Below are 27,452 nucleotides of genomic sequence, written 5' to 3' on the forward strand. Positions count from 1 at the left end.
ATGCAACTTATACTGCCCTCATTGCTTTCTAATTGCTGTCTATTCTATTCTCTTATCAGGAAAACTTTCTTGTGTTTTCTGTTCTCCAGTGTTTTGCCATATCATGTGTCTAGATCCAGATTCATCTCAATAACCTTATTTAAGTACACAAGCCTTTCTGTTGGGCCAAATCACAAATTTTCTTCAGCATCTTTGTATATCAGTGTGCTTTCTCACTGACTCACTAGTGGAATTTTAGGAGCAAAGGTTAATATACTCGGTAGGTTTTTCTTGCTGTTTTCAAACAGTCCTTCAGAAACATCATACCAGTTTGTAGTCCAACCCACAGCCTACAGAGAAGAGCCTATTTCTATGCAGCATCTGAAGTACTGGGTATCATTCCTTCAAGTTTTGTTCTGATTACACAAGCAATAATCATAATGGCTTAACTTGTACTTATAATACACTTGTGTGGTTATGACCAGTATTAAGCAGCACCCCCAATACATCTTTATACCTATTCTATGTAAAACATGTCACTCTGAAATAGGTGGCAGAGAGCCCTGAGATGGTGTCATGTGCAGATTTTGTTGGAATCAGAAATGAATCACCAGTATATTGTATATGATAGCTCATCACAGATGCAGATGCATTGCATGGAAACTGTGTATGATGATATGTTAATAATGAGATCACTTAGAATCTTCAGCCTTATGAATTCAGCAAGCTATCTAAAGAAAGTTGGAGAGAGTGAGAGAAGGTGAAAAATTAGCCACACATGCTTTCCTCTGTACTGTCATGCTTGCCTGGCATAGTCTATGGGTGCATGGTAGGCTGTGAGAGGCTGGTTAAGGGCCACTTCAGTCTGACTAAAGAAAACATTGCAGTTTTCCTGGGAGAGTAGCCATGCTGGGATTGCTGCCATCCGGCAGAGAATACAATTTGAAGTCTTCCTTTGTCCAAACCCTCATCTAGCTTCCCTGTATAGTTGATGATCACAAATAAATACCTCTTAGGGTCAGCTTCTAGAGAACCCAACCTTAACTAGACAATGCCCAAATCTGCTAAGGAGAAAGCAAAACTCACTGTGAATGAACACACAGAATCCCAGTAGTGGTAGACATTATTACGATAATAAGCATAGGAGATGAGCAGCGGGCAGGAAGGAGGACCATGTTAGCTGGGCAGTGGGAGAAGGCATCTTACAGGGGCTATGATGAGACAGCAGAATGACAGGGAGGAGGTGTCTCATTTAAGGAGTGAAGGGAATATTCATTATCTTATCTCCAAATTCTCAAGGCGGAGAACTCCAGAAAGAAATTGTTCGAATTTTTGACAGCATAACTGTTAGCGCCTCTGATTTTAAATACATTTCTATAATGTATTCTATCAGTCAAGAATCCAACAGGAAACAGATGGCTCGCTGAAAATGGGATCATTTGAGGAGGCAATAAAAGGGCTATTTACAAAGAGACAAAAAACACCCCTCCCTAACAACATAGGATCAGCAGGTTGCCATCAGCTCCCCAGAAGTCACTTTTCAAAGCAGTAGGGAGGACTGGATGGGCCATGGGTCCTGCCAAAAATGAGCCTAACTTCCCCCTGATCTCAGTTTCATGTCCTGCCTTTCATTCCCTATGCCAGACAGCCAAGCTCAGAACAGGTTGGGAAGTCCAAACAGACTGATTTTCAAGAACACAAAATTTGGGGACTAAGGTTAGGGGGTGTAATTAGAGAAGCAAATGAAGGCTCCCATGTGTGGAGTCTGCATTTTAAGATATACTTGGGAGGGACCAGAAAGATGTGAAGAGACCCAGCTGAAGTTGTAGTTTGGTCTGTCACAGGCAAGTCCTCATGCAACATCTGTGAGCTATTAAAAACATCAAATGAGCTAGCTGTGGTGGCCCAAAGCTTTTAGCCTTTAATTCTTGCACTCCAGAGGTAGAGACAGCCCTCTGTGACTTTTTGGACAGCCTGGTCTACATAGCAATTTCTAGACTAGCTAGAATTACATAGGAAGACACTGTCTTAAAAAAAATGAATGAATGAATGAATGAGTGAGTGAATGAATGAAAGAAATCTGGGGATGAAACTGATTAATTGTACTAAAATGGTAGGTTTCTGATACATTACACAGGAAAAAAAGATTAGTCGATTAGTTTAATAGATATCATGTCAAAAGTACCCAGTAAAGTGAACATTATTTTAAATTGTGAATAAAGTGCAATTTTAAAAATAATTCAGAGTTCCCATCCTTATTGTATATCTCTCCAATTTCTAAAGAAATCATAGTTCCATTTGATCTCTTTCTGTGATATAAAGTCAGATTTTAGTTAGTCAATGATCTCAAATATGGGATGATTACTTTTCCTTATGCCTCTTAATTCTCTTGATGAAAATTTTATGAAGAAAAAAGATGCCTCTGAGATAAGCATAGAATTTGCAAGAGAGACCACCAAGAACCTAGTACAGGAAAGATGGGGTAAAACAGAGACAGCAAAGAGAAGGCAAATAACAGCCTATGCTGAGACATTTATATTAATGTTTGTGATGAACGGGGGTTTACGTGCTCACAAAATGAGATCTTTCTACAGACTTCTGGTTGCATTGCAGAAGCAGGCTATTTCGGGAAATGTCTTTCATAATAGTGTCTGTGTCTGTGGCAGAGACCTGGGTAGCCTTTTAATGGTCACAGTATCTTTGCAGAGCATAAGATTCCAGAAAATGAAAGAGTCACAGAAGGCCAAACATCTGCAGAAGAGTACAAATAGCTCTAATCTGAAATGCATGATTTATCAAATGGGAACATGATTGCCAGCAATCTTACTTTTTTTGGGTGATTGCAAAGTTGAGCGTAGTAGTGCATGTGACTCTATATGAGGACTTCTAAAGAGCTTTTAAAAACAATTATGCAAGAGTCTTGGAGATTTTAATGTAAGCACAAGGCCACTCAAGAGGCTGGAAAGGCACACAAAAAAATGGGGAGGGGCTGAGGAGGCCCTTCAATCAAGGGGGAGAGAGTATTAGCTGGGACTCCTTAAGGGGAGGCTTGTATTTACTTGTCTGCGGTGGGCTAATCTACATAATTGAGTAAAACAGAATAAACATCTGTGAAATACAGCATTTGCATGTGTGGGTAAAACAAAATTACACCATCTCCAAGGTCACATCCATGAATGTATGAATACAGGATCACAGAACTCAAAAGCTCATTCTGGGTCTATGCAGAGGAACCAACACCACACTGTCAAGGTCATCTATCGAATCATTTATGTCACCATTCTTAAAAACGAGGACTATAGACTCAAATGTTCCACATAAAAATTCCTGCTCTGTCACTTACAGTGTGACTCAAAAAATACTCCACTGTCTTGTGTCTGTGTATGAGAATAATAATTAGTCTTAGATGAGATGCAACGTTTCCATAGTACTAACAGAATCTATAACTTATTAGTAAGTGATCAATTAATATATGTGGTGTTTAACATTAGAATTCTACTTAAGAAATAACCCACCTCCTTTATCTATATTATTTCTGCCTAACAAAATGTGAGACCCTATTGCATATGAGTTATGTAAAAGATTAATTTTGTTTTTCAGTGACAGTAGCCATAAGATACAGAATGATGTCAAGTATGGTAGCACAGTAACAAAGTAGTTTTTAAATATCTTTTAAGGAAAGAGAACCAAATGAGTTCTTTGGAACATTTGATAATTTGCGTTAATATCATAATGCCTAAATTTAGAATTTCCCCATGTTGAAATTTTCTTTGTTTGAAAACCTCAAAATTCACACTGATACATGTTTGGGATAACTGATCATGTTAAAGATTTTATTTTCAATTTAACTGTGTGTGTGTGTGTGTGTGTGTGTGTGTGTGTGTGTGTGTGTGTGTGTGTGTGTAGGTTTGTGCCTATGGGTACAATGCCTACTGAGGCCAGAGGAGAGTATTGGAACCCCTGGAGCTATAGCTACAAGCAGCTGTCAGCTGCTAGATATGCCTGCTAGGAACTGAACTCAGGTCCCCTGCAAGAGCAGCATATGTTTTTAACTTCTGCGCCATCTCTCCATTTCCCTATTTTAAAATTCTTCTTTTTCCTCTGCTTATTTGGCCTGCTGATGCTAGGAAGTCTTCTTTTTCCCTTGCAGTTATAATTGGTTGTGGGTTTTGAGTAAATGTATTTGTTGAGCAAATAAACCCACACTGTTCATAGAATATTGTATAAAATGTAGTTCAGGATAAGACACTTGATATTTTTAACCATGCAATGGTATGAATAAAAGGCAATTTTTGTTGGGGAATAAATAAGTATAACAATCTATTAAAGAAATCAAAGTCACTAAAAATCACTTCATTCATATTCTCACAATTTCTGTTTGAAATCCCACCCAGACTCTCACAGGCTGTACATATGTGACCATGTTTTCAATTCCCATATCTCCTAAAGAATCTACTGGAAGGTTTAAGATGTGTCACATTGATTGTGATTCCAGGTGTTTCATCTTGCATAAGGAAAAGGGGCATCCATTTCTGCTTAGTAACCATCTTTAGCTATATCTATACTTTGAATGATACATGTGCATTCTGAAATTATAAAAATATCAACTAGGGCTTTGATACAAAGGTTTTATTAGGTTGGATTAGCTTGTATTTCTTGATGTATAAATGTCTTTAGTGAATCCTTATGATATATTTGGTTTTCTTGCTCTATGTTAATATTTTATAGTACAAGGAATTACGGGAAGATAGTTGCTGATGAATTTTGAAAATTTTATCAGAGATCTCTTGGTCCAAATAAAATACAGGCATTTCCAAGGAAAATATTCGTTCTTCAAAAGAGTTCAACTCTTTAGAAGTTGTTTACAATTACACCATTGAAGGCTCTCTACAAGTAAGGTACATTCTGGAGGTGGACTCTTTGATTTAAAACCAAGGCTGTTTCCATTTTGTTAAGTCTTAAAACTTAACTAGTCTGCATAATATTATTTGTATGTATATATTTCAGGGCTGACCATTTGATATTAGATAATGAAATGATGTGCTGTTTTTTGGGGGAAGACTATTTCTTTTGCTTTCAGAATTCCTTTATTGTTGGTAGGCCTTTTTCTAGGATTCAGGTGTCATGGGCTTTTCAAAGTCCAATTTAACATGTCTATTAGTGGAGTCTTTGTTTAGCTCAGAATTGGATAATTATGTTGATGAGAATTTATGGGTGTAGCTTCTGTAGTTATTAGGAGATATAATCTCACAGAAAATTCCTTAATCTTCTGGATCACGTAATCTTATATTTTTGGTTGTGAGCCTAGCCTTTAATGGCTGAGCCATCTCTCCAGCCCAAGGATCATGTAATCTTTAACCAGGATATTTTTATAACAGGTTGTAAGTCTCTTCAAAGATACCTAGCAATACTGTTGAGTGATTTAAGGTTTGTAAATGTTGCTGAGGATATTTATTAGGACTGAGATTATGTCTGTTGCACTTACCACAGTTGAATCTCAGCTGGATTATGAATAAAAAATAGACTTAGATGTTTGCGTCTGATGTTTTCTGAATGGGATTCATTGCACAGTAGTGCCTTCAGTAAAAAAAATGACCTTAATTCTCAAATTTATTTAAGAATTCTTAGATGCGTTATATTTGACCCATAAGAAGAATAACTTCAAAATTTTTAATTTGTGCATCAATGCTTACCTTGGAGTGTCTTTCTCTATTTTGTTTGGTCATTTATTAATATTTAAATAAGTTAGTGACATGTGTCGGGCACATGTGTTTGAGCTCCTTGAGCTCTTGGGACAGATCCAGGTTTATGATATATAAGTGTATAGAGTAGCAATGTTCCATGTCTTTGTGGTGTTACTGTCATATTCATATATATAGTTCTGCCTTGCTGGTAATGGACACATGAGGTATTATACATGTCTTCATTTTGGGCAAAAATTCCTGTTTCGTGGTGAAATGAGTTGTCTTGGCATCTATTCATTGGCAGATTAATAACAAATGTTGCAGCAAACCTTATAAATTATGTTTAACTTCCTTTTATCATCCTACAGCCAACTTGATTGACAAGTCTTTCCATTTGGTAGAAGATGCCAGTGACTTGTCTGAGGCCACTAGTCCTTGATGACATGATCAAAATTTAAAATGGATAATTTTGATCCCAGAATTTTGACTTAACTCCAATATAAGATACAAATATTTTGAAAACACTAAGTAGCTTTCTGAGTTATAATGTTTAAAAAATAGTAAAATAAAACAAGTAACTAATATAAAGGAATAAATAATATGAATATTGTAAGAAAAACACCTTCTACTTTTGGTTATTGTTATTTAGACAATGTCTGGCCTCAACTCAGCACTCTTGTTCTTACACTTCTGATTCTTTTTTCCAAGCTATAACTCCTGCTTTTTATGGCACTGGGAACTGAACCTAGGACTTCATGCATGCTAGGTAAACGCTCTACTAACAGGTTACAGCTACAGCCATACCTCCTTCTACTTATTTTTAAAACATGAGAAAACTCATTCCTTCTGTGACAGCCTTAGTAGCTTTGTTTTTCTTGTTGTATATAGCATAGTTCATGGGTGTTAATTGCCATGAATATGTATCAGCAGAGCTATGAACCACACCCTACAGCGTCAATTACAGACTTCACCTTAGTTACATACCTGGATTTTTGTACTTGTTTCTCTCATTTTTGAAGTTGTAGTTATGCCTCTGTAACATTCTTGTCTTTTGAATTAGAGTTATCAAAGGAAGTAATAATCCCCCTAGTTTCTGAGAAAAGGAATCTATTCAACCATTTTACATCACAGCATTAGGATATGGTATGCCCATCATTTCCTAAATTTCATTTCCTGTCATAATCTTTGGTTATTGGCAATTCACAGTGTATTAATCTATAAATTCACACAAAATTATAAATGAAAATAGTGGGTCAAGAAAAAAATCCATTCAAGTATCATGTAGCCAGACTAAATTAAAATTTAAATGTGAATATTAATTTTAATATAATTCCTAGAATTTAAATATAGCATAAATCTCATTGAAAGCTGAAACAGCCAAATTGATAAGATAACCTTAGTACAACTTTTGTCCTGTAATTTAAATTAATTAAATTTCATTTATTGTAAAAACCATAAAAGGAACATCTCTAACCACAGACATAATACCATTTTAAGTTAAAAAAAAGAAGTAATGTAATAAAATAATCTTCCAAATGCAATGACCAATAATGAGCAAATCCAACTGTTTGCTTCATTGTAAATTAATGTGTTTTCTCATTCAGCCAATATTTATTGAGTGCCTTTGCAGTGAATTGAGCAGAGTCTATGCCCATAAGGAGCTTAAATTTTATTGAAAGAAAAAGACTGTTCTGAGAGAACAATTAGCAAACCAATTCCAGATTGTGGTAATTGCTTGAAGTTAGTGAACAGAAATCTAAAATGGAGCATGAGTTAAGGCAATCATCCTGGGTAAGCTGTTCAAGCTCCCAGGACCATGGCTTTGAGTGACAGATGGGGAAAGATATGAAGACTGGGGTGGGACATGGGACAGTGCATGTTGTAAGCATGTTGTAAGAGAACAAAGGTGATGGCTGACAGACATTGCATGAAGACATAGTAGGACATGATGATGGGAAGGAAGAAGAGGAACAGAAGGTGTGGGGCACAGTGGGAAAAGTTTGAGCTTTGGATTCCCATGGAAGAGCCACTAAATTTTTAAAACAGAGGCATGACGAAATCTACTTTATGTTTTGTGTGTATGATGGAAACATGGAGACAGATGGAAAAGTTTTGAGGTCCCGCTCCTGCATTAACTTGTAGATGAAACATTGAAGACACTCATAGGAGACAGTGGGGTGATAGAGAATTGGGAAAGAGGGACCAACAGGACACTAAGTAACAGAAGAAATCAACAAGAAATCTGCTCTGGGGTTCATTTTTGTCATAAACAACAACAAAACTAAAATTAAGAAACATAATTATGAATAACAAATTACATCTTCCTGGTCTACACTGTGGGTTAATTCTCAGATTAACCTGAGTGTGTTCCCTGAGTCAGGCTACATGGATGACTGGTTTAGTACCACACAATATGATTTCAGTTTAGAAAGTTTAGTCTAGGCTCTTTCTTCCAGGACAGCATTCCATCTCATTTTTCCATTCCTAGCAGAGGTCAGAGCTCCTTACAATAGAGCAAACCTGGGTTGGTCAAATCCAGTATTAATTTCTATTCGTAGTTTCCCTCAGCCAATACTCTTATTTAAAGAGCCTACTACATGTTGAACACTCGGTTAGCTTCTGTGCATAAAACTGGAGTTCATACTGGAGTCTAGGGCTTTATGTTCTTTCATGATACTGTGTTGAAACATTGTAAGTCATTTAGAACTATAATCTTTGTGGCTCCTGGTATGTCGTCAATACAAATATCAATGTAAAACAATGACCAAGAAATTAAATGCCAAAGGAGCATATTGGTTCCTCAGAAATGTAAGATCAAAGAAGACACTCTTTCTAAGCAGCCAAGAGAATATCAGATTACTTAGGACTGAATAATCAGGCCTAGGAGAAGGCTGATATGTGTTGTATATTAATGTTGATGCTTATAAAGCACAATTTGATTTAGGAAAGCATGAAAAATAATAGATCCATTCTAAGATTGGCAGAAGATTTTCTTTTAAAGTGTTAAGGAAGGATGGAATAAAACAAATGTGAGACTCAGTGAAAAAAAATTTTTGTCACTATCGTTAGTCATCTTAGATACAGCTAGAACCATTTCACCCCCAAGGCATTCTGGAGATGTGTGAGAATTGCCTTAGAAACACATGTAGATGATTTGGGTTCAATCGGATACTTACATCACCCAATCTCTTTGGAAGCAGGCAGAAGATCTGTAAAGGAAAATAGTCTTCAAAATATGCATCACTCCCTTTTGTGGAAGCTTAGGCTAGGAATCAGTCTCTGAGAGTGCTAATTTTTGTTTGTTTTATTTTGCCTTTTCCTTTTCTGCTCTTGGCTTTAAGCACTGACAACACATCTTGGCGTTTCTCTTTTAGAATCACAACTACAGCTGCCTGCATGATGGACCTGAGGCGGTATCCACTGGATGAACAAAACTGCACCTTGGAGATTGAAAGCTGTAAGTCTCTGAGGATCCAGGTCGGCTGGACTCCTGCTTGGAGGATCACCTTAGACACAGACCCTCTGTGTCTAAATCAGTGGTCTTGCCAAGTTGCTAGAGGCGTACTTGAAATTTGATCCGGGCAGACACTGACACACTCTCCCCTCCATAATGCGGCCACTTTCTTACATCTATCTCTAAATCCTATGGAACATATTTAGGAAAAAGTGTGATTTGTCATTAAAAAGAGAGATAGAGACACGAATACCCTGGAAGTATATCAGAAGATGGTGAGGAATTTAAAGTATGAAAAAAAAAATGCCACAAAGAGTTAAGACAAGCTTGAGAAAATATGTGAAGGTTACAGCATGTCATAAAATATCCTGTTTGTCCTTGAAACTCATAAATATTATCCCTTACAGTTATTAAGTGAGTGTAGAATGTGGCTATGAAGACTGATTGCATTCTGAAGATTGAACTGTGGATTTTGTTTGTTTGTTTTTGCTTTGAAACCGTATTTTCCGTGTTGGAAGCTTATCATCTTGCAGAAGGTCAAAGGTCATAGAAGGGGCAAGACTGGTTTGTGTGCCTGTGCATGTGTGCTCCTGTGTGTCTGTGCTTGTGCGTCAGTGTGCGTGTGCCTCGGTGTATGCATGTGTTTATTTTATTTATGATGCTGACTTGCTTTGTAATGTGTTTGCTTTTCTGCACCATGGATTTCACGATAAGTCAGTCATCTGCCCCCCTGGGTGGGCTAAAATGTTGATTCTGTTATCTTTCTGTAATCCAGACATCACAAAGAGCTAGTTTAAGGGAAAAGAAGTTTTCATTTATCTTTCTCCACCAATGCTTTGGAACAATTTTGTAGTTTATCCCAGTCCATAGTTCGAAGAGAAAAATGTTTGAGAAAAATGTTAGCTATGGCATGCAGCATGAATCCAAATCACTGCTCTGAGTAGACACAGAGCATTTATGAAACTTTGCGCATATTTTTACTCATTTATAAAAGATAGCTTCTGGGTATAATTAAATTTACACACACTTGTAAAGAAACTAATTGCATGCTTATATTCTAACTCATCATTATTTCCAAATTTGTTCTTTGCATTAAAATACTAGTTAATGAAATTGGCCTATAGGATTTCAATGATTAATTTTATGTGAATATCTTTGGGATAGCATTGCATGTTACATGTGTTTAACTTATGGTACGATATTTCTCAAAGACCAAATCCTTAGGCAGTTTCAGAAGCTCAATGGGAGGATTTCTTTAAAAAAAAAAATGCTTCTGGGTACCACTTATTTTTTTATTATGATTGTATTTCTGTAGGTAAAATTTTACTGGGCTCATAAAGAATCGTAGTTATGCACAGATGGAATACTTTTACTGATCTACTTCATTCAAGTCTTCTATACTCCTTTCAAAAAAAACTTGGTTTCTTTTATCTTAAATAAGGAATGCTAACTACAGTGATACAGGCAGCACTCAGGGGTTATATTACAACTTGAAAATGGCTATTTTTAAATTAACATTATATATCATTTCAATTTCCATTCTTCATTTCTATTTCTAGTTGCCCTGTGAAATGAAGTAGCTAGTAATATTTATGTCTTTATAACCAGGGCAACAGACTCAAAGAGGTAAAAATGATATTTCTCCAGTATCATTTAGCCCCCCTAAGAGGCAGAATAACTTGGACGATGTGATCATTGATCATTAGTGTGTCTTAGTAAAAACACTGATACTGGATGGACTATATTAAGTCATCTCTTTTCTCAGTGTCCCAGTCAACAGGTAATTGGTGCTTACAGATGCATTCAGATACTTAATCATCACTGTAGAAAATGAAATACGTTGCTGTATTGACAATACATGTGATATGTAGGCCTTTGTTATATTTTGCTGAATGTATTCAAGTTCTATCCCTTAAACAAGAAGTTTCTATATGATCCCTGACATCTAGGTGATATCCCCCTTAGGCAATTGTTTGATTCAGTAGCCCAAGGAATCATTAGACTCTTCTCTTTCTTCTCTTTTCCTCCCTCCATCCCTGTTTCCTTCTCTCTCTTCCTTGACTTTCTTTCTCTCCTCTCATTTCTTTTCCTAGCTCTTAACTTGCAATGGCCCCAGTAGTATTGTTAAATCATAATTATTAACATGTTAACAGTAAGTATATTGGCTCACGTTCAATAAGGATGGTGTAACCTATGTCTAGAAAGCTTGGAGTAAGGAGCATGAGAAATGAATTCACTGTTAATTCATTCATTAATTACTGTCTTTATTAACCATTCATTGGACACTAATTACTTACTAGGCATTTTAATAAGCTTAGAGATATAATGGAAAGAAAAAATAATACAATGTTCTTATAAATTAAATAATATTGGCAGGATAAATTATTTAATACTTTAAGTTAAAGAAAGATTATTTAGAACAAGCCTTGAAACCCATCTTGAGAAGTCTAGATGGTCAGTATGGACTACCTTGGTCAGGACTACTATAAGGTCAACATCACCTCATAATAATGTCAGCCATTCTTGAACAGAGGAGGTAGTGAGCAGATAGGTCTCTGGGCTAACTGATACAGTGAAGGGAGTTATGTTAGAATACAGTTAGTTAATATAGCTTCTTCAGTGAAATAAGCAAGTATCAGTGGCTGTTTTTTAAACTATTGTTTTTCAGTCACACACTATTATTAGATTTAGAGTCAGTTAGTTGAATAAGGTAACATTTCTGTGCCATGCTTGGACTAGTGACTTTCTAGGCAACAGCTCTGATCTTGATAATATCACTATTGATATTATCAAATTACTCTGAGAACATTGGACCCAATTAAGCACACAACACTCTAAGAGATAGATCTGGCAATCAGAACAACTGAAGCCAGACAAATAGTACATAAAACAGACAGCTTGAAGAGCCAGTAGAAGAAACTGGAATTGGAGCTGTGTAGACTCATTTACCTTGAGGAAGGAACATTGATTCTGGGAGGGAGGGATGCAATATTCAAATAATAACTGTGCCATTTCCTCTTAAGGAAGTTGCCTGTATCTGACCTAAAGGGAAAAATAGACCACTGCTAAAGATGCCAGAAAGCAATTTAGGTCAGAAGAGTGAACGAAATACTCTTAGCAATTATGACCGGTGAAAATCAAATGGGTAGCTGTATTCTGCAAAACCATTTACTGGGCATGAAGAAGTTAGTTTATTAGGAAAGTGATGAGATTAGAAGGTTTCTAAGTAGCTGTAGGTTGAGGGTGACTTGGCACCAGCAAAAGCTGAAAGAATTTAATTAAAGGATGATAAGGCAACACTGGTTTATGTAAGGCTGCAGAGCCCATCTGCATATACCTCTGGGAGCAGTACTGTTTAGGAAAAGATAAAAATTGTATCCCTGCTAAGTTTCTCTCTCTCTCTCTCTCTCTCTCTCTCTCTCTCTCTCTCTCTCTCTCTCTCTCTCTCTCTCTCTCTCTCTCTCTCTCTGTTTCTGCTTGTCTACTGTTATTTAGCTACCTTTCTTTACTCAAATTTTCGTCATTGGATTGCATTTTACAGTTCTGTCTGTGCAGAATTAGACTAAGATACTAACAAGAGCCTCTGTACATACACTATTTCCTAAATAATCTATACCCTTTTGAGTCTTTTCTTCCTCGTAAGACTCAGAAGAAAGCAGTGTGTTTGTGACTATTTATATCTGTACTGGACAGGGGGTAGTGGAGATGTGTTAAGTAATAAAGCTAGCCAGAATTTTAAATAATCCTTGAATTATTTTCAATTAAAAATATTCCTATGCAACTCCAGTGAAGCCTAGTTATAATTATTTACCAAAGAGAAGGCCAAGAGCATTGCAAATGATCACCGAGTCACTGTATAATATTCAGCTGGTATTGCTGTTGGAATTTGATAGTTTCTAGAACTTTATCTAGGCTTGCAGAAGCCAAGGTTGTATCTTCCCACCCTTACTATTTTTGACATTTTGTTGGACTATGATCAAGGCTAATAGTTATCAGTCCCCAAGACAAGTCCTACAGGAGTGTTTAGAATTTTATTACCTGGGGCAGTTGTTATTTCTAACTCTGATGTCTAGACTAGAAGTCTTCTGCTATTCAGTTCTCCCATCATTTGAAAGCAACACCTTGAATGTGAAAGGTGTATCTTAAGTGGGGCTATTAACCCTTTCACTCAATAATGTCTTTATCTCCAGTAACAACAACAACAACAACAAAAAAAAAAACCCTTCATTTTCTTCACTGTAATTAGTCACCTCTTTACATATCCTCTTTACTCTTTCTGCAATTCCCACTGAATACATATTGGCTCTCCTGTATCTGTCTACCATGTATTTGAACCCAAATTCATCAGCTTTTGTCTTCCACATTAATAGTTATTACCAAGAAATTATTAGTAGTGAATTGTTTCCATTGGAAGCTATGCATTTAATTTCTAAATTATTTTTTTCTAAAATCTCTAGTGTTGATCACTCAGTTGCCATACTAACCTGCTTTTCTATGAAATGTTCTTTTATTTAACCAGTCATCTACTGCAGAAGATAGGTTATTTCTGTTTTAATTAAAATGATTTATATATGATAAAGTCTATTATTAAACAGAATAGTTTAATACTATACACATATATGTGTACATATATTTATGAATATAGTATATATAATCATGCTTCTAATATGATGTATAAAGTTAATTTTTTTCAAAGTAATTTATTTCTATTTCATGTGCATTGGTGTTTTGCCTTGAATGTATGTCTGTGTGAAGTTGTCAGATCTTGGAGTTACAGACTGTTGTGAGCTACCATGTGGGTGCTGGGAATTGAACCTGGGTCCTCTGGAAGAGCAGTCTGTGCTCTTAACCGCTGAGCCATCACTCTGACACCCAAAAGTTAAATTTATATTTGGCGAAATAAAATAAAATTAGACATTCATTTCCTTTGTTACACTGTTTATGTTCCTGTGACAGGACAGATAAGTCTGTTGAAAGACACTAAAATATAAGATCGATTCATATCAGTTTAACATCCCCATCATAGAAAACATAAAATTTAAAGTATTCTTTGATACTATGTTGAGTCTACACATCCTTCTAGGCTGAGGATTTTTACATTGTCACTTCTTCACACTATTTTTGCATGGATGATGTTAGGTTCTGTGGGCAACACTTTCCCAATATGAAACACAGGATGAAAGAAGAAAGAATATAATTCTAAAAGGAAATTAAATTTCTTATAGCACTATAATGTTGAGCAGATATGGAGCAAGGCAGAAAATTTGTTTGATCAGGTGACATTATCTGTCAAATATCTTCCACTCTTAAATTCTATCCCTTGCTGTATTCACCAGCACACAGATAAGAATAATAAGACCCTACATTCATTGTATGAATATCTTCTAGGTGTCTGTAACATTCATTATATTAAGATCTTCCGGAGTCTATATTTGATTTTAAAATCACAAAAATGGAAAGGAATCTGAAGCACATTAGAACTCAAATCAGGATTCTTATATTTGCAAAGGAAAACACGATTTTATTAGTTTTAATTGGGAAAACCAAAACAAAGCATAACTCCGATATTAAATGAGTATTTCCCACTCTCATAAGTGGAAATCTTACTTGTTCAATTCATTCTCCTCAACACATCATTTGGCTCTTTCTAATAGGGTGTGCAAGTGAAAGGTTTATGGCGATTCTAGTGTAGCAGAGTCATTGCCTGCTACCAGGTCACACCGTAGGTATGAGGTTTACTTTTGGCATCAGTCAAGACTTTCATGCAAACGAGAGAAGCATTTTGGCTTAGAGACTGGAGATACATCTTCCAGTGATAGACTTAATCCCCTATTAGATTTTTATCCTGTAACATTGCAGGAAAAAGAATGTAAATGTTATTATATAAAACGCAAGCATCATGAACTCAATGGCTTCCAACTTAGCTGTATGAACTACCTCTTATAAGGCTAAAGGATCCCAGAGTAGTACTCCTCTGACCATGCAAACAGCTGTTCTGGTTAGGAAGGGGGAGAGTGGCAAGGCTACAGATTCCCAGTTGAAGCATTTTCTTAAGAACGAAGTGAGCCCCTGAGTCTCTCAGGACACTGGATATTTAGTGATGCTCTGCTCAGAAATTGGCACTGAGCATCTGTACCTTTCAGAATCTGATGCCTACCCCCTTTTAAAGCTCCTGCTACTAAATTGATTCCTGCCCTGAATCTGTCCACTTCTTCTAAAAATGCAGTGTAGGCTTCAGTGCTCAAGCTTCATAGGGGGAGGGGGGATGACGGCAAGCCCATTTGTTTAGTTTTTCCTTAGGCTGAGTAATGCTGTCAATAACGCTATCATCCTGTGGGTAGTTTCTCTTCCTGGCTAGCCTTCAGTTGATACTCCATCTGGATTAGGGGAAACTGCCACAGCTGTGGATTGCTTAGTGTTTATGTTGAAAACTCGAGAGTCCTTGAGAAGCATGGCATGAGCCTCATAATGGAGCGCCCTAAGCACACCCACAGACCTTCCCTGCAGCACTTCCAGACTGCGTGTTTTGTTTTCATTTAACAATTGCAGCCCACTGAGCTCTGACACATCTGAAATTTGACTCACAGCATTACTTCTGGAAGGTTTCTCACTTTTCATGGGCCTTAAATAATGCTAGGTGTGTTTTTGTTTGTTTGGTTTTGGGTTTTTGGGTTTTTTTTTTTTTTGAAATTCAAATCTCTTTCTTCATGATGGCTTGCAAGTCTACTCCCTACCCCTGTGCCAATCTCTGTGACAGTCAACCCAGTTGTTGTCATTTAATTACATCATGATTGTTTTTGCCATAAGCAATAAGAATCACTATATAGCACATAGTGCTTTGTGCATGGTTCCATGCTGTTTCTAAACTGACTTGACCTCCAATCTCCTGAGGCAGCTATCATCTGTACATATGAGGCTATGAAACATTTAGGAAATGTATACACACACACACACACACACACATACACACACACACACACACACACACACACACACACACACACACGGCCACATAGACCAGTAAGCGAACGTATTGCTTAAGATTTAATTGCAGCAAATATAGAACTCAGTGTAGCTAGGTTTTAAGCAGGGGGATTAATTTGACTTAAAGAATTCTTGAGAGGACTAAAGAAATAGAAACTAGGTTGAGCCTTCTGATGTGACTCCCAGAATTGCAACCCAGCCTTCTGTTGCCAATGTAGCAGCTGCTCATGGGATAGTGTGGCCATCTGAGGAATACGGAGGCTACTACTCAGCTACTGGACCAGAACAACCCTACTTGTTATGTAACCTATGCTAATACCCTAGAATCTGTAAGCTGTACTTGTTAGGCCACTCCGTTCAGCCATGAACTTAAGTCTCAGCAAGCACATCTTATTGGAAGATCTCATACATGGCTCAAAACTCTAAAGAAAAGTGAAACAGAAAAAATGCAGTTTTCAGTGAGTCACCTACCAGTCTCAAGCAGTATCTAAGCTGAGATGTTAGCCCAGTTAGTCTGTTGTTAGAGTTCATCATACCTTCAAGCATTTATATTTATTATTATGAGCTTCCTTATTTATGTCTTTAGCACAATTAACACACTTCACTTTGTATTGTAGGCATTTTATTCAAAATAACCATACCTTCATTAAATTCCATCTACTCATTCATATGATTTTAGAAGACATTAGATATTTTCATCTTTTTATACATGAATAATCCTGTTTTATAAGGTAGAGTTTACTTCCCATAAGTGACACTTGAAAAACCAGACATTCAATATTTGCCTGCTTTACAACAAAAAGTGCAGACTGAACATCACCAGTCATATTAACTTTGAGTTGTAGGCATGAGAGTCGACACCCAGAAACACCTAGTCTATGGAGGACAGCAGTGACAGTGTGTGTGCTTCTGACTGTGATCAGTAGTACCACATGCCCATGGCATCTACAGTGAACCTCAGGTCTCAGCCCATTGGTAGTGGTGTTAATGAAGAGTTTGAACATTGGTTCTGACCTCATAGCTTACACCATTGGTCTCCTGTTGTCTGCTACTGATAATTTTCTGTTTGATAAATAGTTTTCTATTTAATTTAGCTCAAGACAATCCCTATTATTTGTAACTAAGGACCAGTGGGCTTTTAAAGGGAGGGATTCTGTCCTGTATCATCTTCTATCACCCATGGTGTTTTGTGGGTGACTGACAATCAGCAAATTCGTTTATGTTATAGTTTCATTTCTATAAAGCATACTGTATCAAGAGACCTTATCAAAACAAAATGCAAAATAATAGAATTAAGAATAGTCTCATATATATTGTCTCTCTATTGGATCTATTTATCCTGCTCACATTATATTTGATAAGTGATTTGGGGTTACTTAAATAAAATTATTAGATACTTAATGTGAATGCCCCCATGGATACACACACACACACACATAAAATTGATAACATCTCTGAGTATATATAATTTATTGGACATTTGTTACATACTAAGTCTGCACTAGTTGCCTCATTTTAACCTGCCAGGCATGTGAGAATGATTAAGTAGAGGTCGTAGAGCCAATGGGAGTAGTTTTGTGATGCAATCTCAGAAAGTCTCTTCACACATATCCTGTCCTCAGTTTCTGTACCTCTAAATCATATCTGCAATAAACATTTCTCTAGCCCCTCAGGCTCAATTATTAAGGAAAGAGCTTCTAATTTGTCACTATTGGCATCCTGGTATCAATATATCTTCAGATCGCTTAAACCATTGCTAGTCAGTACTTCTCTAATTTTTTTCTAACAATTAGGAAATAAAGCCTTATTTCTTACCAAAATAAAGGCACTCCATCAAATAATTGATTTCAAATGCCCCTTGTAAAAAATCATGTTTAAAGAGAAACATTTACTATAGTTATAAATTCTGAATCTGTTTATATGTATAATAAAGTACTATTTAAGTACACATTTAATCAAATTCACTACGGAATAGTAAAACGGGCAAACAGAATCAGGAAACAGACATAAGGGATGACCTGCCATTGATAGAATAATGATCTATGTTTTCAATTATAATTGTATTATAATAACAAATAAACATAAGACAGTATATAAATTGCTGCTATATGCAGAAAAGCTATGATGTGAATGTATCTTTCAGTTCTGCTTAGCTTTGAACTTTAAGAAAAGGTCATACTATACTAACTAGATATTTTTATTTTCTCCTCGTCCTCCTCCTTGTCCTCGAGACTGTCTTACTTTATAACTCAGGCTTGTCCAAAATTCACTATGTAGTCCAGGTTGACCTCAAATTCATGGTAATCTTCTGCTTCAACTTTAGCTATGGGTATTATAGACACCCAATACTACAGTTTGTTCAATGGTTTGAATTGTGAAGACACATTAACAAACTATTCCTTTTAGTTTGGTATATAGGAACTAGCAGTTACCACCTGGAATGTCTCTCTCTGCTATGTATTTTGACTAATTCCCTTACCTAGGCTATCTCACAGATTTCTCGTAATAGCCTCTTGGGAAGGAAGCATGTCACACCTATTTTAAAAACGAGAAGACAAAGGTTAATGAACTTAACCAGAAAAATGTTGGAACTGGAATTAACTTCATTCCCAAAGTGTAGCAATTTTTAAAGTGCCTTCTCCATTTTATTTAAGTATAAAAGGCAAACCAAAATTGAATATCCATACTGTATAAAATAAGAGGTTTTAATATCTGTATAATTATACAACATCTTAAAATTAAGAGTCTGGTACTTTCATCATACTGTGGGTATTTATCTACTTAGATAATAAAATCCTAAAACTGAAATTCACACTCAATTGACATGTTGATACCTTATCATCTGGGGAAACGGGGGGGGGGGGGGGGATTCAAAGACAATTTGTTTACAAGAGAGGAGAGAGAGTCAGGGAGAAGGGGGAGGGCAAGCCAAAGAAGGAATCTATGACAAACAAAAGGGACTTGAGAAGTTCATTTTATGATTTTTAAATTTTTTAATTTTATAATTAATTTAATTTTATATATCAGCCACAGATTACCCTTTTCTCCCTCCTCCCACCCCCAGCCTCCCCCCCCCAATCCTCCCCTCATTCCCACCCCCTCCAAGGCAAGGTCTCCCCTGGGGATTCAGCTCAGCCTGGTAGATTCAGCTGAAGTAGGTCCAGTCCCCTCCTCCCTACACCAAGGCTGAGCAAAGTGTCCCTGCATAGACCCCAGGTTCCAAATGGCCAGCTCACGCACTAAGGACAGGTCCCACTGCCTGGGGGCCTCCTAAGTAGTTCAAGCTAATCAACTTATCCAGAGGGCCTGATCCATTTCCACCGGGGCTCCTCAGCTATTGGTTCATAGTTCATGTGTTTCCACAAGTTTGGCTATTTGTCCCTGTGCTTTTTCCAATTATAGTCTCTATATCTCTTGCTCATATAATCCCTCTTCTCTCTCACCAATTGGACTCCTGGAGTTCTACCTGGGACTTGGCTGTGGATCTCTGCATCTGCTTCCATCAGTCACTGGATGAGAGTTCTATCATGACAGTTAGGGTGTTTGGCCATCAGATCACCAGAGTAGGTCAGCTCAGGTATCTCTTTCCTTGTTCTCCCACTCTGTTCCTGATCCAGCTGGGACCTCCTACACCCCTAAGCTCTCTTTCCCTTGAACTTTGCCCTCCATTACCCCCCTTTCCCATGTCCAGGTTGCTCATGTAGATCTCATCCATTTCTCTGTTGTTGGGCGATCCCTGTGTCTTTCTTAGTGTCCTCTTTACTAGGTAGTCTCCCTGGAGTTGTGAGTTGCAGTCTGGTTATCATTTGCTTTACATCTAGTATCCACTTATGAGTGAGTACATACCATGTTTGTCTTTCTGAGTCTGGGTTACCTCACTCAGGATGATTTTTTTCTACATCCATCCATTTGCCTGCAAACCTCATGATGTCATTGTTTTTCTCTGCTGAGTAGTAGAATTACTCAACATCCTTAATCACCAGGGAAATGCAAATCAAAATGACTTGAGATACCATCTTACACCCATCAGAATGGCTAAGATCAAAAACACCGAAGACAGCTTGTGCTAGAGAGGATGTGGAGCAAGGGGAACACTCCTACATTGTTGGTGGGAATGCAAACTTGTACAACCACTTCGGAAATCAATATGGTGTTTTCTTAGAAAACTGGGAATCAATCTCCATCAAGACCCAGCTATAACACTCTTGGGCATATACCCAAGGAATGCTCAAACATACCACAAGGACACATTCTCAACTATGTTCATAGCAGCATTATTTGTAATAGCCAGAACCTGTAATAGCCAGAACAACCTAAATGCCCTTCAACTGAATAATGGATAAATAAAATGTGGTACATATACATTTTATGATTTTAACCACCTTTCTCCTCTGTAAAATTTGAGACAATGTGAATGCTTCATCAGAAATAACACAACAGAACATCTGCCCAATCCTTTGCTCCCAAGTAGGAAATGAGCAACCAGTCTGTATTCTGAGTTTTCTGCCACTCCAATAAGTCTGAGATCCAGCATCTCTCAGAAGTCTTGATTTGATGTCACTTTAGCTGCCACTGAGTGTGATGTTCTGCTATTTTACTAGTTCTTTTTTGTACTAGGAAGGGCCTTAGATTATAGCTTTCTCCATTTTGGATGACGTTTTTGTTAAGATTTGGCATTTTAACAATGATAACCTTGCTGGCCTTGATAAATGCCCTGGCTCTCTGTCTTCTAAAAAGGTTCCAGTGAGCCTGTTTCTAGTTCCTGGCTCAAATGGATGCTAAAATTCACATGTAAAATCTCTGAGTCCAAAGTTTGCTTTTCAGGAAGTTTTTGGTAAACTTACAATTTAATAACTATGATTTTTTTTAAAAGATTAGGTTCTCCTTTTTTCTTGTACAGTTTTGATAAAGTTGTATATTTCAATAGACTTTTCTTTTTCCTTAAGAATCAAATTTGCATGAAGTTTCTAATTATATTTTCTTACCACACACTAACCAGGGTCATAGGCTTTGTGACAATAGTCCCTTTTGAGTCTTTGATATTGGTGACTTGTGTTGTCTTTTGTTCATAAGTAGCTGGCTGTTTTTCATTCCATTAAGTATTATAAAAGATTCTCTTTGGCTCTAGTCATTTTCTCTGTTTTCCATTTTTCCATCCATTTATGCCCTTTGGATTTTTCTTTCAATATACCATTTGTATTTTCTTTCTTCATATTTTCCTAGGCCTTTTTTAAATCGATGAAACCTTGTGCCACTGATTGAATCTTCAAATATATAACCTTAAAATTTCAAGTTTTTTTTTCATTATTTTATCATGAATCATTTGGGATTATGTTGCTTTAAGTTAGAGTTTTGATATATGTAATATTATGATAAACTAATTCAATTATGCTTTCATTAGTTGATATAATATTCTTATGGCTTATTTTCCTTTAAGTCTTACGGAGACATTATAATCTTTGATATTATATCATACACATATCATGCATCATATTGTGTTTAACATTAAAAGGGAGTATTATATAATTAAGGCAATAGTCTTACTAATCATGACCATTGCATATGAAGGTACAAGGTCTAAGTCAGAGCTATTGACTATGGCTACACATGCATTAACTTCTTTACAGAATGGAGGAATTAGACCAAGGAGTCAACTAGTTTTCTTCTGGTTTACAATATTATCATTATTATTTTTTATTTAAATATTATTTCTCTATGAAACTAAGACAAGGAGCTCATAATACTGTTACGTAGATTTTTGGTTAATATCCCAGAGAAACATTTTTACATCTGAATAAGAGAGATAAATGCTGAACCTATCTCTATCTGATAAGCCCTGTCAGACCCGGCTTGGGTGAGGTCTGAGCTATCTGTCACACAGGGCTCCACATTTGGAAGAGTTCCCACACTCACTTTGAACACTTTTCTGCAGTAATAGAGATCAAAGGCACTGGCCTGCACATGCGAGGCAAGGGCTCAACCACTGAATTTCGTTCCTAGACTGTTCTGAAGGTTTTTTTTTCTTCATCCTTCTCATTGATTTATTATTTATTTATTTTTCCTTTCATTGAAAATAGATTATTTTCTATTTTGATCCTGATTATGTTTTTTCCTCCCCTATTTTTCCCATTTCTTCCCTACCACCCCTCCAATGTGGATCTACTCCCATTCTGTCTATCACACTGAAGTTGGACCAGACAAAACAACAGAATGAAAAGAGTCCAGGAGTAGGAACAAGAATTAGAGACTTACTCCTTCACACACTCAGGAATCCCATACATCTCTAAACTGAAAACTAATATATGTCCAGAGAACCTGGTGCAGACCCACCCATGCAGGTCCTGTGCTTGCTGGTTCAGTCCCTGTGAGTTTATATGACCTCTGCTCATGGTGATTCAGAGGGCCTTGTTTTCCTGCTGTGCTCTGTCCCTTCTAGATATTACACTTTTTCGGCCTCCTCTTCTGGGTGGGGTGGGGGCTGCACTCTGAGGGGAGGGATGAATCCCATTTAGGGCTGAGTGTTCCAAGACTAAAAATTTATAAGCAAGGCACCCCACAGCTCAGTTTTGTAGCCCACAGATACCACTCCTGCCCCTGAACATTCTGCAGTCCTTACAATGTGCTACCCAGAGGATACATTTAGCCCTAGGAGTCATTGCTACAAGGTGCTACTTTAAGACATAGTGTGATCCATTCCTGTCTCAGACAACTGATGGGCTGCCAAGAAGTGCTTTGTCATGGTTTTATAGTTTGGATACCTTTGTTTCTTGCCTTTATACTCCAAAAGTGAAACTATCCCATCCCATATTGCTGATATCTCCCACCACATTCTGTGGATCAGAACCTGTTAGTTTTCCAACTATGGAAAAAATAAGACATTTTTACTTAGGTCTTGCATATACTGAGGAAGAGCCGTCTCCTAATTCAGCAATCCTGTTTGCTCTTTAGCATACTTCCTCATGCTAATCTTCCATTTCATTGCTGGTAATGATGTTATATTTTGTATCCTTAAAAGAATACAGAATTGGTATCTGAAGTTGAACAAAACCTGATTTGACCCCGTGAAGATAATTCACATTGAGCTTATTCTTACCTGACCTTACACCCCAGGAGACCATCCCCATCATTAAAGAAAACAAATGGGTGGGCTGTGGTAGTGCATGCCTTCAATCTCAACACTGGAGAGGCAGAGCTTGGGAATAGCCTGATCTACAAAATGAATTCCAGGACTTGCAGGGCTGAACAGAGAAACCCTATGTCAAAAAAAAAAAAAAAGAAAGAAGGAAGGAAGGAAGAAAAGAAAGAGAGAGAGAGGGAGGGAGGGAGGGAGGGAGGGAGGGAGGGAGGGAGGGAGGAAGGAAAGAAGGAAGGAAGGAAGGAAGGAAGGAAGGAAGGAAGGAAGGAAGGAAGGAAGGAAGGAAGGAAGGAAGGAAGAGAAAGCAAATAGAAGCTGTTTGGCAGAGCATAGTTTACAAACACCCTTTGATATCATAGACATTAAAAAACCTGGTACCAGTTAAAATGGCCCATGAGTCTAACAAAAAGGAAGATGCGTTCATTGGGCATAGTTTGCCATTTTAAAACAGATGCTCCTGCTTGACAAAGTTAGTTGAAGCAAACCTGTCAAATGCCAAAGTGTAGAGTATTAAAATTTCAATGAAATGTCAGGATAGATGGGAAAACCAGTGAATTTAAGAAAATCTGTCGTGAAGATGGCATTACATGTTTCTTTATGCCTGAGTTCGGGTGGCATATGGAAGTTTAAAAATATACCCTAATGATGTGTCTTTATGGTTATAAGTTTATGTAACCTAATTGCCATACCGCTGTCACTGTCGGCTCATTTGTTAGGCTAATGAGATATGTGCTCCTTGAACTTAGCAGGGATAAGTTCTCTCCAACACTACTGACAGTTCCTGAACCATGCATTTTCTATTATTGACTCTTATTTGAAACCTACAGAGATGCATGTGGCTGGAAATAAGTATAACAGTTTGAACCACTTTCCTAATGTGTACAAGAACCAAAGTAGATTTGCGGCAGTGCTGAAGGCTCGCTGGTAAAGGAAAAGCATAAAGATCAAGGACTGAGAGGAAAGGGTTGGAGAAGGGGGTGGAAGGCCTGACTGCTTATTAGAAATATCATTTCCAAATGTAAACATTTGGAAAGTTTTATTTTGAAATAATATTAGTTTTGCAAAATGTTACAAAGAGACTATAAGCCTTCACACCAGCTTTCCTTAGGTTGTGTCCTACAGCCATGTCACATAAGTAAATAATAGTGGTAAAAATCCCATTAGCTATGACAGTCTTTGTGTTCCACGAGCTTCTCTACGAATATACTTTTTCCTATGTGAGGGTCCAACCCAGACTCTTGCACTTAGTTATAGTCACTTCTTAGTCTCAGACACTCTGAGTTCCTAACTCTGACTTACAAGCTTAACACTTTAGAAGACTGATAACTGGTCCAGTACTTGATAGAGAGATTCCTCAGTCTTAATTGGACTGATATATTATTTTCCTAAAACTGGCCTACTCAGATGTATGATAGATTTCTTTAAGAAGCCATATAAAATCCAGCAGAATGGATTTAAGGGCAGTAGAGCAGGAGACCTGTGCTCACATGTCTACACAGAACTGTGTAAAGCCCAGCACAAGCTCTTTGGATTATCTACTATTTTAAGTAAGGCTATAAAATTTGATCATATGCAAAATTTATTTCACGTTTTATTGAAAGGAAAACAACTAGATACTCTGCTTTATATACATTACCTATTGTCACTGCCAAATAACCTTATGGAGTAGGAATTATTATCATTCTGTTGTTGTTGAGGAAACTCCAGCTCAAGGAGAGTGTAGGGAGGTTCCCAGTTTCCCAGTTCTCAGCTGTGAGCAGCATGCTTAAGCCAAAAACTTTCTGCTCCAAGGCCCATGCTAATTATTCACTGAAAAATAAAGTTAGTGCCTGTGTGCTTAGTTGATCTGGCTTTCTTTGAGAGAAACCCATGGATCATGTTATTATAAAGGTATATTCCAGAAGTCTTTGAGCTATCATAAATATTTATATTTGTGAAAATATTTATGAAATGAATTTTTTTCACTATTGTTATAAATAAATACTCCCATTCTTTAATCCGGTCTTCTCTTTTTACCTGTTTCTCCACTTTCCTGAGCTCATCTTTCTCCTCCTTCTTTTTCTTCTTCTCCACCTCTTCCCTTTCTCTTTTCTTCTTCTCTAACACACAATGATATATGTACACATTCTGTGTATTATATATATCTGCAAATGCAGTAATAAATAAAAAGACCACACTTATAAATCACATCTTACTAATCACTGAAATTTCTTGAGCTTGAATACCAAAGTGATATTTGTCAGAGTCTCAAGGATTTATTTATCACACTTCTAACAGTACAGCAGGAGAAGGACTCAGCAAGTATATTTTGGAAGTTTAATTATGAACAGTTTTGACATGCTAAATAACCTAAGACCAGTTTTGCTGCACCTACTAATTTGGACCATCTGGATGATTCTAACCCATTAAAATTACAATTCCTGTTAGCTTAAAACTCAGCTTGGATGTTTCAATTTCTGGAGAGGCCCTCATTGTTTGTTGTTACAAATGCACTGAATTGAGAGAATCATATCCTCTAGTTCAACTCCAAATTTACAGATAAGGAATCAATGCTTTGCAGATCATTGGTCTGGTTAATGACAGATTGGAGACTGGAGCTTCTGTATTATACATTATTTTCCCCTTCAAGTCCTTCTAAAAAAAAAAAAGCAGCACATTGCTCACTAAAATGGAGCTTTTAATTATTCTTATTTTCTACATATATATTATATGAGTTTTGTACGTAATTTTATTTGCATGTTCCTCCAATGATGAAGTGAGGTCATTATATTTTAGAGTATAGCAATTAATCATCAACTTGTCATTGAAGGTAAATTGGAGTGTTATGATGCCATACTCTAGTACAGAAGGTAAGGGTTTGATAATAAAATAAATTCTTTGCTATTTTATTAGCTACACAAACATTCATTATAAAGCCTGAAACATCTGCTTTACATGGAATTTTGAATAGCATACTAATTATTAAATTCGCAATCCCTTTATCTCCACATCTACCTTTATCTGGCTTCTAGGGGCAAAATTAATCAAGGATACTGCATATCAGAAGACAACTTTTGTGCTCATAAAATGTATTTGCATAATAAAGAGTCAGCATCCTAACCAAATTATACCTCTCAGTTTGAAAAATGTGGATCACTTAGAAGTAATAAATTAATAAAACAATATATCTTTAAATTAGGATTCAAATATATTGGTACACTCATTTCAAAAACCTTATTATGTTGACAGCTTTAGTGTATGTTTCTTTGACTATCTTTTCCACTGAATCTCTCAGAAATATTTACACAATTAGGAACAACAGCAAAGACAGTTCATTTATGGTTTTTTTTGTGTATGGAGAACATTTATTTGTCATTCATTAAAAGGCCTTACCTTTGAGCACAGCTGCTCATGCATGTGTTCTATGACGAATTCTATCATAGACCAGTTGTGTTTTTATGTACTTTAATTATCTAGTCCTTTTTAGTTTTAAGTTTTTGTATTTTCTTGTATTTAATTAAAATTATGTATAATTTTAACCTCCTTGACAGTATAAATTTAACAGAGAGTAGAATGTCTGAGTATCAACCTAATTTCATGTTTTAGCTTCTAGATTGGTTTATAAAACAGGGACAACTGAATAACATTGAAATTATTTAAATGTTTTCTGTGGCATTAAATCACTATAAGGGTTTTCTAGTCTAGTTGGTTTTGTGAGAGAATTTGTCACTGTTTTAAATGTTGACAGAGACCTCAGGCTGGGCTATATCTAGGAGAGCCACCCTAGGTAAAATGCAAGCTTTGCTTGTGTGGAAATGATGATTGAGCCTACTTCATCAAACCACAAAATTAAGGAGGTCTTCTTGTGGTCATGTTAGTGGAGTGATTTGGGCATGAAAATAGAGCAGCAGGAAAGAATCTACTTGAATTGGGAATGAAATCTTGAGGGCCACTTGTATTTGAATATGTATGTGCACAAATTGCATTCCACACCTCTCATATACAAAGACACATGCAGAGCCACACATAAATTCAGAATGTATAATAGGTAACTACAAATCAAAGGTATGAAGTAGAAGACATTGCTCTAAATTTTTAAGTATTTGATTTATCTCACTTCATTCTTATGATAACCACATGATCTATCTATATTCTGTTATATTCCTTGGGACATTACAGAAGGGGGAATAAATACAGACAATGTCAATGGCTTACTTAGGGTAGCATAGATAGTAGG

At 36.7% G+C, this 27,452-nt stretch overlaps 1 protein-coding gene across 2 annotated transcripts in view; it reads left to right on the forward strand.

The window, feature by feature from the left end:
* Gabrb2 (gamma-aminobutyric acid type A receptor subunit beta2) overlaps positions 1-27,452 on the forward strand; it is a 216,687-nt gene that overhangs the window by 107,465 nt on the left and 81,770 nt on the right. For both annotated transcript variants that reach the window (XM_006971617.4, XM_016005044.3), the window contains exon 6: positions 9,038-9,120. In XM_006971617.4, coding sequence (XP_006971679.1) covers positions 9,038-9,120 — 83 coding nt within the window. The remainder of the gene's footprint in view (positions 1-9,037; positions 9,121-27,452) is intronic.

The sequence above is a fragment of the Peromyscus maniculatus genome, chromosome 8 (genome assembly GCF_049852395.1).
Source record: "Peromyscus maniculatus bairdii isolate BWxNUB_F1_BW_parent chromosome 8, HU_Pman_BW_mat_3.1, whole genome shotgun sequence".
NCBI classification, from domain to species: domain Eukaryota; kingdom Metazoa; phylum Chordata; class Mammalia; order Rodentia; family Cricetidae; genus Peromyscus; species Peromyscus maniculatus.